The following is a 13,714-nucleotide window of genomic DNA, read 5'->3' as shown; positions in this document are numbered from 1 at the left end:
TTCAGGTCTACTCCGCCATAGCTGACCTATTTTCCCTCTATTTTTCCCTATGCAATCCTATTTCCAGTCTCTAATGGTAGCCACATATACCATTCTGCACGATGTGCAGGACCCTGGATGAAGCCTACTACATGAAGGGGTACATGAGGGAGTTACCACCTGCAGATTCTCTGAGCCAACAAACACGCTGATCTAGAAATTTAGCACCTGTTCATCATTTACAGTTTATTTTGTCTCCATTTTACTGCCCTGCTGCAAAATCTCATCAAAGCATACCGACTTTGAAGAAGTTCTCATCTCCAACAAGAGCTCTGTGAGAGCCTTTCATTGCGCCCCTTCTATGATTCCTGCTTGTCCGGCTTTGTCCCACCCCCACCTCTCTTTCCAGCTTTCTCTTCTTTAATCAGTCTGAAGTAGAGTCCCGACCCATGATGGCTTCCGTCCATTCACTCCATAGGTGCTGCCTATTGACTTGTTGAGTTACTCCAGCACTTTGTTTTTTGCTCAAGATTCCAGTATCGCAGGTTCTTGTGTCACATGGAAACAGAAAATAGGTGCAGGAGGAGGCCATTCAGTCCTTCGAGCCAGCACCGCCATTCATTGTGATCATGGCTGATCGTCCCCCAATCAATAACCCGTGGCTGCCTTCTCCCCATATCCCTTGATTTCGCTAGCCCCAAAAGCTCTATCTAACTCTCTTTTAAATTTATCCAGTTAATTGGCCTCCACTGCCTTCTGTGGCAGAGAATTCCACGAATTCACAACTCTCTGGGTGAAAACGTTTTTTTTCTCATCTCAGTTTTAAATGGCCTCCCCTTTATTCTAAGACTGTGGCCCCTGGTTCTGGACTCCCCCAACATTGGGAACATGTTTCCTCCATCTAGCTTGTCCAGTCCTTTTATAATTTTATATGTTTCTTTAAGATCCCCTCTCATCCTTCTAAATTCCAGTGAATACAAGCCCAGTCTTTCCAATCTTTCCTCTTATGACAGTCCTGCCATCCTGGGGATTAACCTCGTGAACCTATGCTGCACTCCCTCAAAAGCAAGGATGACCTTCATCAAATTAGGAGACCAAAACTGCACACAATACTCTAGATATGGTCTCACCAGGGCTCTGCACAACTGCAGAAGGACCTCTTTCCTCCTACATTCAAATCCTCTCGTTATGAAGGCCATCAAGACATTACATTTCTTCACTGCCTGGTGTACCTGCATGTTCACTTTCAGTGACTGGTGTACAGGGACACCCAGGTCTCATTGCACTTCCCTTTTTCCTAATCTGACACCATTGAGGTAATAATATGCCTCCTTGTTCTTGCCGCCAAAGTGGATAACCTCACTTTAACCTCACATTTATGTTAAAATCCTGGAAATCCTGAATTATGTACAATTTTTTTGTTGTTGTACATATATGTTATTTCCTGAAAGTGAATGTACAGGTAGACAGGATGATGAAGAAGTCATGTTGCATGCTTGTTTTCATTACTCAAGGCACTGAGTACAAGAATTAAGATGTCAGCTGCACACAATAATGGTTAGGCTGCACTTGGAGAAATGTGCATACTTCTGATCACCACACTGCAGGAGAGATGTGATGTAGTATAGAACTTAAAAGAAGGTGCAGAAAAGATTCATAAGGATGTTGCCTGCATTGGAGGGCTTGAGTTATAAAGAGAGATGGAATAGACTGGGCCTGTCTTCCTTGGAGCGAAGGAGACTGAGAGGTGACATGATAAAGGTATATGGGGTTATGAGAGGAACAGATAGGTTAGTTAGCTAGAGTCTATTTCCCACAGTAGGTGTGTCCAAAGCTAGAGTGCATAAGATTAAGATGAATTTTAAAGAGAATCTGAGGGGATAATTTTTTCAGACACAGAGAATTTGGTATCTGAGCTGCCAGAGGAGGTGGTGGAGGCAGGAACATTTACAAGGCATCTGCACAGGTATTTGAATGAGCCAGGCATAGAAGGAAATGGAATTAATGCAGGCATAAGGATTAGTATAGATAGACATGATGGTCAGCTTAAACATGTTAAGCAGAAGGGTCTGCTTCTATGTTGTACAATTCTAGGACTCTATTTGAGTGCATTCACCAGAACACTCCTGAGATGCTACCTGACCTGCTGAGTTACTCCAGCATTTTGTGAAATAAATTCCTTCGATTTGTACCAGCATCTGCAGTTATTTTCTTACAGAACACGACACCAAATTCTCAAAGGCAAATAGGGACCATCAATCAATCCTGGATTTACAATAATATCCACACTCCCAAAACGGTTTTAAATAGTTAAAGGGGAGATGGTGTAATATTAAAGAGCCCTGCCAAAATTGAAATTGATGGAAATCTTGGACTAAAAGTGTCTGGTGAACCATAACCAGTAAGCTTAATGTTGAATTCTGGATAAATAATGGAATCTTTGCACAAAAAAAAGTAGGAGGAAATAATCGCGGTATTAAAAAGATTAAAAAGATTACTCATTCAAAGGAGAAGATCATGTTTTGTAAATCATTCTGAATTTTTTGAATAAGCAATTAAAACAGTGGACAAGAGTAGGGTAAAAAACATTATACATTTGGATGTTCTAATGCACCTCAATAGATTCTTGTGTCAGCTACTCATGACCAGGGACAAAGCCTGTGAGATCAGCAACAGATAGCAGAATGAATAGCAAGCTAGTCACAGAGCAAAACACATAATAGATGTTTGCAGCTTTTCTATTCGGAACAAGGTGAAAACTTTTATTCAGCAAAGATAAATGTTTTTAACGGAATTGTTTAAGACTTAAAGTGCTTTAGACTAGTGGATTGGAATCACAAATTCAAAATGTATTATTCTCAAAAATTGCATATGTTGAGAAAAAAATACAAGCCATAAATATACTTCCAGCATTGGCACATTGTTGGAAAATAAATTTCAATATCAATAATTGTCGTGTAATTTTAGTGGGAAGAAATGAAACTGAATGTGGTAGAGGAATAAAGGAACCAAGAGTAGGATTGCAATAGTCTTTGTTGCATAATAAACAGGTTAATAAAACAAACCGAGGTCTATTAAATATGTATCAAATCTTGGCTAGAAGGAAGGATAGCATGGATTTGTAATGATGTATGTAAAGTATTTAAATAGAAATAAAGTATTTGAGAAACACAAATGTGGCTGTAAAAACAGCAGAAATTAATTTCTATGCAGGCATCTTCCACAACAGTATTGGAAAAGTGACCAGATTATCTGTTTTAATATTTATGATATTTGGTTTAAAATTAATCCATTCAGTTTAACATTATATCCAAAGATGACATCTCTGACAGAGCACCACTCATTCAAAATGCCTGAGTAGGGACTTAATCCCACAATTTTGTGATCTGGCCAATTGAATTTCCGGAATGTACATAGACCGCTGGGCGAAATGTTGGATTTATTTTTATTGAAGGGATAAATAAACTTTGAAGATATAAAAGTGATTTACATAACTGAAGAACGTTGACGTCAGAAAATGCTGAAGCTCTTTCCTCTTCAATAGAGAAGGCTGAACAGTGACTTGATAAAGATCTTTAAAATCAGGATTTTTTATGGAGGAGATGTTTTCATGCTGTAAGTGTTCAACTGTGATCTAAGCATAAATAACAGAAAGTTCTAAATAACTATGCAAAAGGAGTTACGAGATCATCTTTAACGTTTTGGGATTATATGACATACGGTGGAATTCATGAAAATAGTACCACTGCATTTTGCAGGTAGCTAGAGAAACATGCAAGGGGAGAAAAAGTGTGGGAATGAAAACCGACTCAGAGATGCAAACATAAAGAAATTAGATCAAATAACCTGCACATGTGCTTCAGGCTGATGGCATTCCATTTATCCACTTTGGTGGCAAGAACAGGAAAGCAGACTATTACCTGAATGGTGGCCGATTAGGAGAAGGGGAGATGCAACGAGACCTGGGTGTCGTGGTGCACCAGTCATTGAAAGTAGGCATGCAGGTGCAGCAGGCAGTGAAGAAAGCGAATGGTATGTTGGCATTCATAGCGAGGGGATTTGAGTATAGGAGCAGGGAGGTTCTGCTGCAGTTGTACAGGGCATTGGTGAGACCGCACCTGGAGTATTGCATACAGTTTTGGTCTCCTAATCTGAGGAAAGACATTCTTGCCATAGAGGGAGTACAGAGAAGGTTCACCAGATTGATTCCTGGGATGGCGGGACTTTCATATGAAGAAAGACTGGATAGACTCGGCTTGTACTCGCTGGAATTTAGAAGATTGAGGGGGGATCTTATAGAAACTTACAAAATTCTTAAGGGGTTGGACAGGCTAGATCCAGGAAGATTGTTCCCGATGTTGGGGAAGTCCAGAACAAGGGGTCACAGTTTAAGGATAAGGGGGAAGTCTTTTAGGACCGAGATGAGAAAGTTTTTTTTCACACAGAGAGTGGTGAATCTGTGGAATTCTCTGTCACAGAAGGTAGTTGAGGCCAGTTCATTGGCTATATTTAAGAGGGAGTAAGATGTGGCCCTTGTGGCTAAAGGGATCAGGGGGTATGGAGAGAAGGCAGGTACGGGATACTGAGTTGGATGATCAGCCATGTTCATATTGAATGGCGGTGCAGGCTCGAAGGGTCGAATGGCCTACTCCTGCACCTATTTTCTATGTTTCTATGTTTCTAAATTGTCTCCACAAATTTCAGAGAATCTTATCAAACTGCTAGAGGAACTTAGTGGGATGCTGACAAAAGGAACCGCAGATGCTGGTTTACAAAAAAAGACAAAAGTGCTGGAGTAACTCAGCGGATCAAGCATCATCCCTGGAGAATATGGACAGGTGACGTTTTGGGTCGAGACCCCTCTTCAGGCTGCATAGGCAACATTTCGGAATGTGATCCTTCTTTAGTGGGATGCTGCCTGGCCCACTGACTGTCTCCAGCAGTTTGATTTTTGCTCAAGATTCCACCATCTGTTATCTTGTGTACGTCCACTTTAGGGACTTTTTAACTGAGAACGCTTCATAATCCTGTTAGAAATTAACATTTCCCAATGAATGGTATATGGTTTATGAGCAGGATCAGGAACTGTGATATGTAGCAATAAAAAGATCAAATTAGTTTTGCGGGGGGTTGCATTCATGTGATTTGTCTCTGATTTGGGTTTATTATTGAGGCTGAGGCACAATGGGAGCTCAATCACATTTCACTGAAAAAATTGTAATGGACAGAAAGATCATTAGAACGTTGGTTCTCCTCCTCCATGTAGTTCTTCTATCCATATATATTTTAAGTAAAATTAGTACGTTAGGAATATAAAAATCAATCTCCAGGGAACTGACCTCGAAATGACATTGGCTATTTATTGAGCAAGAAATTTAAAGCTCATAACTGATATTTTCAATGGAAACACTAAGAAACTAATGTCACACACAGGCGTGAAATAAATTACATTGAGCAAACTATTTGCTTTTGATGAATGTTGTTATTTTTAAACAGTATCAATTATTATTACAAGGCAATCCATGAAATACCTTTGGTTCTAATGACCTGCACCTCAAGCTCATCAATTATATCTTAAGATCGTATACATCCAGGTATAATATATAATGTGCATGGAACCTTCCTATGCTTAAAGCATATGACAAAATGATGTCCAGCTTGTTGGTAAATTTCATTATATTAAAACAAAGGGAGAATTAGTAGAGTACATCATTTTACAATAAATGTTTCTTTGTAACAAAACTATACTCAAAACCAATTGTTCTTAAGAGGTAGGCATTGAAGCAGACATTCATGGATATTTCTAGCTTGAATAATGAAGCTAGAAACACATGGATTCTCATGGAAAATATCCAGGTGATTATGTATAAGTAACAGAGATAGATAGATTTTTGATTAGTACGGGCATCAGGGGTTATGGGGAGAAGACAGGAGAATGGGTTTAGGAGGGAGAGATAGATCAGCTATGATTGAATGGCAGAGTAGACTTGATGGGCTGAATGGTCTAATTCTGCTACAGGTACTTATGACCTTGAGGTAAAGTCAGCATATTTGTATCCACATTTGAGATTCAAGGATATAGCAACATTCCTTCAGCAACAGACTGGTTCCATCAAGCTACAGTACAGAACGCCACAGGAGATCCTTCTTCCCTGCAGCTATCAAACTGGACAACTCCTCCCCCTCCTGTCGTGGGGTAGACTGACTCACCCCACCCCGAGTCTTTGCACATACCCAGTCCTGGACTTTCCTCTCGTCACTTTAAATTCATGTTTCATGTATCTTGTTGTGCTTTATGACTGTTGATAGACAAAGTTCCCTCCTGGGATGAATAAAGTTCTATCATATCATATTGTATTGTATTGTATAGCATTTTAGCATGCACACATAGCAAATTAATGACGGTACCATCAATTGGTTGAAATGTATAGTATCAAAATGGAAACTGATTCTAATAGAATGTATAGAATATTCTTGGAATAGGATTGGAAGCATAAATATTCATTACTGTATCATTGCACAGTGATCAATGTTTATTAATGTTAATACATCTCTTTGGAAGACTAATGGGTTGAAGTCATGCTGTGTAATATTACAAACAATTGTGATAATGTGTTCTGATATAATCCCATTTGAATACTATTTAATTGGTTTGTTATGAATTAGCTGACTATTTGAATAAAATCACAGACAGAAGAATGTCCAATGCACAATAAACATGTACATTCACAATATCTAATTTTTGACATTTGTTTACCCAGTGCCGCTTTAATGGAAGGACTTATATCTGCAGATAGGATTGTATTTGCTTCTCTGTGTAGGTACTGCTGCTGGAGATTGTGCTGAAATTGCCAATTTGCAGACCTGTTCGCAAACACTTTAAGTGGACTCCTTCATCAATACATAAATACAGTGAAGACACACTCAGGTTTAACTGCTAGAGCAAAAGGGAAGATACAGAGCCAGGAATTAGGTATAATGACTGTACATGTTCAGTGTACATTGGACATTCGTCTGTCTGTGATTTTGTTGAAACTGTTAACAGAGTGCAGAATATAATTTTACGCATTGTAGCACATTAGTTCCACAAAGTCCAATGTCCACAATAGGGTAGAGGTGAATTGGACAGTATCCTAGCTTATGAAAGGACTCCCCTTTGTGATTACCCTTCAGAAGATATTCAGGTCAAACTTATGAAACTTCTCTGTTCAATGTGAAAATATTTATAATGTCACAGTAACTATATCAATTAGCCAGTGCATTTTCTTTACATATTAAACAGTCAGCAGAGGCTAAACTATGCATACTTTCAATTTAGCTTCAAGGAAAGTTTCCACTAACATAATTTTCGTATGGAGCCTGTCGCACCAATAGGTCAGGCCACCGCAGATGGGAGTAAGATGAAAGTAAGCCTGGAGGATGATCCCGGCATTGTCTCAAGAGCTGTTGAATTTTAATGAAATCAGGTCAGACTTAGGTAAGAAATCTCCTCTTAATTACCAAGCGCAGTCCTCCTACAGTTGACAGATCAGTACAGGCCCATGCTGAATAACACTTGGAAGGGACAGTAATAGTAGCAATGACACAGAGCGAAGGACCATCATCAGGAATGGCTTGGAAGCATCACCACTGAGCGAACTATATGTTTTGAAGGATTTAGCTGCCAGGCTTGGAGCAGGTAGTGACTAAACTCTCCAAAAGGACTGCAAGGTTTAAAGAAGGCAGCTTGTCACCATCTTCCCGATGTCACTTAGTGATGGGCAATTAACGTTGGCCTAGCCAGTGACTCCCATGTTCCGAAAAGTGAAAAATGAGGAAACAAACTTTGCTGTCTCTTCTTTCCTTAGGTAATTGTGAGCTAATTTACATCCATACAAAGACTGTGAGGCAGAGCACTATCTGGCAAAGCCAGCGGTCTTGGATCTTGTCTTTCTGGAATGCCTTCACTCTAAGGAACCTCAGGGTTCTAGTTTGGCTTAAATTAGAAGTTTCACAATTTAATCAGTTCAGTTTAATTTATTGTCATGTGTATCGAGGTACAGCAAAAAGTTTTTTGTTGCATGCTAACCAGTCAGCAGAAAGACAATACATGTTTACATTCGATCCAGTTACAGTATTTAGATACATGATTAGGGAATGACGTTTAGTGCAAGATAAAGCCAGCAAAGTCCAGTCAAGGATAGTCAGAGGGACATCAAAGAGGTAGATAGAAGTTCAGCACTGCTCTCTGGTTGTGGTAGGATGATTCAGTTGCCTGATAACAGCTGGGAAGAAACTGTCCCTGAATCTGGTAGTTTGTGTTTTCACACTTCAGTGCACCCGAAGTCTCTGTGATCAACAGATTAATCCTCAAAGTTGTATCTTTCTTTATTGAAAATAATCAAAGCAGTTTCTGGGGTTTTGTACTGCTCTCTTCATTTAGGTGTTGCGATATTAGATTTTACTACCTTGTTCCCAGAGGCAGGCAGTAAAAGTTAACAGAGCCCGGGCAGTTCCCTTTGCATGGAAATGGAGCACAGTGTGGCACGGCGGCGCAGCAGTAGAGGTGCTGCCTTACAGCTCTTACATCGCTGGAGATCCGGGTTCGATCCCGCCTACGGGTGCAGTCTGTACGGAGTTGTACGTTCTCCGTGTGACCTGCGTGGGTTTTCTCCGAGACCTTCGGTTTCCTCCCAAACTCCAAAGACATACAGGTTTGTAGGTTAATTGGCTTTGTATAAATGTAAATTGTCCCTAGTGTGTGTAGGATATGTTAATGTGCGGGGATTGCTGGTCGGTGCGGACTCGGTGGGCCGAAGGGCCTGTTTCCGCGCTGTATCTCTGATCTACAGAAACCTTTGCTGGCCGACCTCAGAGAATGGAGATAGGGTCCTGGTCAGTTTCTGAAAACAGCTTAATCACTGAGGAAAAGATGAGCAAGGGTCAAGAGTGCTAATCATCACATACACAGGGAATGGGACCCTTACATTCCCTAGTCATTCTGTGGGTTTCACTGATGGCATCCCATCATTATCACCACTTCCACAGCCAACAATGGACCATTGAGGGCTCCACCTTGCCTGGGTTATTGGTGTCAGCTCTGACTTGTTGTGTACATTTTCAAACCTTCAGTCCCTCACTCCTGACTCTCAGTCTGAAGAAGGGCCTCAACCCGAAACGTCGCCTATTCCTTTTCTCCAGAGATGCTGCCTGACCCGTTGGGTTACTCCTCCAGCATTTTGTGTCTATCTTTGGTGTAAAGCAGCGTTAGCAGTTCCTTCCTACATATTGAAATTCTTACTTGCTGCAGCTTGACAGGCACACAATAACACAACAAATAAATAATCAATAATATAATAAAGTATTAGTAATACTGTGCAACCAGGCCATAAAAGAGCAACCTGAAGTACATAATGCATACAAGACAAAGTATATAGTAGATCGCTGAGGTTGTGGTTAGGGTTGAGCAGCATGAGTTCAAGGGCTTGAGATGGTCACTGCGAAGAAGCTGTTCCTGAACCTGGAGGTCACGGTTCTCAGGCTCCTGCACTTCTTCATGATGGTAGCAGTAACATGAGAGTGTGGCCAGGGTGGTGTTGGACATTGATGATATTAGTCGCCATTTTGAGGTGCTGCTTCCTAAAGATCCTTCTGATAGTGGGGAGGTCAATACCCCTGATGGACTGAGTAATGTCCATCACTTTCTGTAGCCTTCTTCGTTCGCGGGCATTCAAGTGACAGAACCAGGCCATGATGCAAGTACTGCAGTACTTTCAGCCAATATGTCCACTGAGGGCTCACCTTGCCACTCTCCTTCCCAACCAAAACACTGCTGGAGCTCTGCTCATCCCCAACCTCAAGCCTGTGGCTTCTGCTGGCAAAGCTCCTCTTGCATATTTCTCCAGAATGACAATTCTTTAAAATACGGTCCCTTTACATGCATAAATTTATTTGGATGAAGGCAATGCCAGCATGGGGTTAATGGCAGACGGACAATGATGCCTTCATCCTAAATAAATAATTTCCACATAAAATATTCCACCACATGTCCTATCCAGATGGGTTGGCTTGACATTAGGACTCAACCACCCATTTATAACTTGGCCTCCCTGCATACTCTCCTGACACTTTCTTCTCCATTGAGCTTCTCTCTTTCATTTGAAAAAAATAAAACATTTGGTCTTTTTTTTGTAAACCATGAATATCTGCCAAATAAGAAGGTCTCTTTGGCCTTTGTTTTCTTCAGGTATTACACTGAACAACTTCTCACCCAAAGTGACTTTAATCTCCCTCTCAATTCAACAGACTCCCTCTCCTCTGTCTTTTGCTCTTCTATCAAACATTCATCTTTTCATCAAGATAAACTTGCATATCCCTGTCACACCTACCCCTTTGAACTCATTACTCTCATCACCTCGACATATGGATAAGAAAAATTTAGAGGGATATGGGCCAAACCACAGGCAAATGGGACCAGCTTAGGCTGGGCATTTTGGACAGTGTGGACGAATTGAGCCTGTTTCTGAGCTGCATGATATATGCACTATGTCACTATCTTTGACCAAACCCTTGTAATGATTCTATCTTAGTTCCTATTTTATCGAAATCCGAATTCGCACACCACCAGTTCAGGAACAGCTACTTTCTTACGACCATCAGGTTCTTGAACCAACCTGTGAACCCCTAATCCTACCTCAGCAACAGAAACACCACAAATCTCTTCTTCCACTATCGTGGATTTGCTTTCTAATCATGTATTGCACTAATGTCTTGTACTTTACAGTCTTTTTCTTTTCACTGTATATTTTGTGTGTCGTCAGACTCCATGATCCCTGCAATGCTGCTGCACGCAAGATTTTCATTGTACATGTACTTCACCATACTTGTCATCCACCCTAATATGTGGCTATGGGTGTCAGGGGTTATGGGGAGAAGGCAGGAGAATGGGGTAAGGAGGGAGAGATAGATCAGCCATGATTGAAGGATAGAGTAGACGTGATGGGTCGAATGGCCTAATTCTGCTCCTATCACTTATGATCTTATATATTCATGTGAAGTTCCTTGGAATGTTTATTCAAGCTAAATATTTGATGTGGATACAAGTTACTGCTAGAGTTTATTTAGCGATTCACTAATATGATGTGAAATATTGGCACATATACTGAGGCAAATGCAACGGAAATGTTGAGACAAAATGAAGGGGCATTGTTCTACTTCCATGCACATTGAGAATTTAAGAAATTTGCTGTGAGTTTTCATTCATTAAAATGAAATATCATAAATCCTCATATTTTTTCACCTTTGCAAATTGATTTTGGCTGTACTTAGTGAAAATGCTAGCATTCTTTCCGACCAATATATAAACACCATTGCTGACATCTTGAATAGCCACTTGCTATAAACATAACTACTCAAGAAAGAGGTCAAAATCCAATTATATTGCCAGATGAGTTCTGTTTAATGAAAGAAAAGATGCAATTTTTAAAAAAAATGTTTGTACTCACCACTTCTTCATGTTTGCAATTTCTAACATTTATTCCATTTATCTATTGCCGCAGAAAAAGCAAGACAAAAAGACAAAAAATATATAATTATTGGGGAATTTGAATTCACTGGAATTCACTGTGGTTGTAAATAATTACTTAAATAACTACAAAAATGTCAGTAAACTCACCTGAAGGATAGCATCTCCGATGAACAGTAAACCGGATAGATCAGCTTCGTAAATAATACAGGAGAAAAAAAGATAAAATGTCAAGTGCCTCCTAGAAATGGTATTAAACCAATAGAAAATAAATAAGCTGAAAGTTTCTTACCTCTTTGTTCTTTTGAGAATTTCGAAACTATGACTGGAATATTGTGCTCTGCTCCACCCTAGAGATGTAGAATTGAAAAAGAATATGACATATTGGAAAAACTGTTTCTTTTCAATAACATGCGGAAATCCAGATATTTTTACATGAATAATTGATTAGAATCACTACCGTATATTCTAAATAAAAGCAGGGACATTTTATCGTAATAGGAAGTGAACGAAATGGGCCTTGTTCAGTGGCTCTTTTAATCGTGAGCTATGGGTGCAGCTAGGACTGCCCGTATTTATTACCCACCCCGAAATGCCTGAGAAGGCATTGGTGAGTTGCTCTCTTGAGCCACTACAGAGATTATGGTGTAGGTTAGATCACTGTGCTGTTAGGTTGGAAGTTACAGGGTTTGGATCCAAAATAATCTTCGAAGCATTCTTTTTGCATTCTTGTCTGTGTGCTGGTGAAGCACACATTCAACTGCAGTTAAATGCCAAGCTTTTTTTGGATCGCTGTCCAATTCTGCCGCTCCACTAGCTTGTGGTTGGATTCCAAGCAAGGAGTGCAGGTTAAAATTTATTTCAAATTGCCTCATAATTCATTGGTGCATCTCACTATACAAACAGCAGAGCTGAGAACATGTCCACCATCCATTAATATCACAGACGGTGATTTGTGTCTGTGATTGCCCCAGAGAGTGCAAGGAGTATCGCAGTGGGAGGTTTTGCCACAGATTTTCATGAGCTTTAGCACCTGCTTACTTTTGCTTGCCTAGATGTTTTCCCGACATGTACTGGACATCCTCCAGACTGAATCTTTCATAGGACAAACGGCAAAGTGAAACCAGGTTGATCTGACAACCCAGGAAAAGCTCTGTGTTCTGCCATCAGTAATAAATTCCCAAATCCACTATGACTGGTGGAATCACATCCAAAAAGATGAATCCACAGACTCCAAATATTTCACCAAGAACATACATGCCTGACTAACTGTAACATTGGATGGTATATTTGAGACATGCTGATTAAAGCTGGTTTTGTGGCACCACATGGAGAAAGCTATGCCAGGATAATCATGACCCGATTACAATTTCCATTAGCCTTGAGCCTGACCCTCTTACCATTGACAATCTCTTTCCTTGTCGAATTCAGGGATGCTTTGGCATCTATACTTATTCAGGCAGTGCATGTGGAGACAGATGGCTGTACTTTGGAATTTGTTTGATTATTCCTTCAAATATGTTAAAATAAAAGGGGATGGTGCAGATGCAATCTTTCTACCAGATACTGCACCATAGAAAACATAGAAAATAGGTGCAGGAGTAGGCCATTCAGCCCTTCGAGCCAGCACCGTCATTCAATATGATCATGGCTGATCATCCAAAATCAGTACCCTGTTCCTGCTTTCTCCCCATATCCCTCGATTCCGTTAGCCCTAAGAGCCTCAGTATATCTAACTCTCTCTTGAAAACATCCAGTGAATTGTCCTCGACTGCCTTCTGTGGCAGAGAATTCCACAGATTCACAACTCTCTGGGTGAAAATATTTTTCCTCATCTCAGTCCTAAATGGCTTACACCTGATTTGTAAACTGTAACCCCTGGTACTGGACTCCCCAACATCGGGAACATTCTTCCTGCATCTAGCCTGTCCAATCCTTTAAGAATGTTATATGTTTCTATAAGATCCCCTCACATCCTTCTAAATTCCAGTGAATACAAACCCAGTTGACCCATTCTTTCATTATATATCAGTCCCGCCATCCCGGGAATTAACCTGGTGAACCGATGCTGCAATATTGTCCTTCCTCAAATTAGGAGACAAAAACTGCACACAATACTCCAGGTGTGGTCTCACCAGGGCCCTGTACAACTTCAGTAAGACTTCCTTGCTCCAAAACTCAAATCCTCTTGCAATGAAGGCCAACAGGCCGTTAACTTTCTTTACTGCCTGC

The 13,714-nt window shown here is 40.4% G+C and overlaps 1 protein-coding gene across 4 annotated transcripts in view; it reads right to left on the bottom strand.

The window, feature by feature from the left end:
• Positions 1 to 13,714, bottom strand: part of sntg1 (syntrophin, gamma 1) — a 337,591-nt gene that overhangs the window by 48,167 nt on the left and 275,710 nt on the right. For all 4 annotated transcript variants that reach the window (XM_078398536.1, XM_078398539.1, XM_078398537.1 and 1 more), the window contains 3 exons: positions 11,775 to 11,832; positions 11,633 to 11,676; positions 11,463 to 11,504 (listed from right to left, as the gene is read on the bottom strand). In XM_078398536.1, the coding sequence (XP_078254662.1) occupies positions 11,463 to 11,504; positions 11,633 to 11,676; positions 11,775 to 11,832 (144 nt within the window). The remainder of the gene's footprint in view (positions 1 to 11,462; positions 11,505 to 11,632; positions 11,677 to 11,774; positions 11,833 to 13,714) is intronic.

This window comes from Rhinoraja longicauda, chromosome 4 (genome assembly GCF_053455715.1).
Source record: "Rhinoraja longicauda isolate Sanriku21f chromosome 4, sRhiLon1.1, whole genome shotgun sequence".
NCBI lineage: Eukaryota > Metazoa > Chordata > Chondrichthyes > Rajiformes > Arhynchobatidae > Rhinoraja > Rhinoraja longicauda.
Note: the sequence above shows the minus strand (reverse complement) of the source record. Positions and strands in the feature narration are given on the sequence as shown.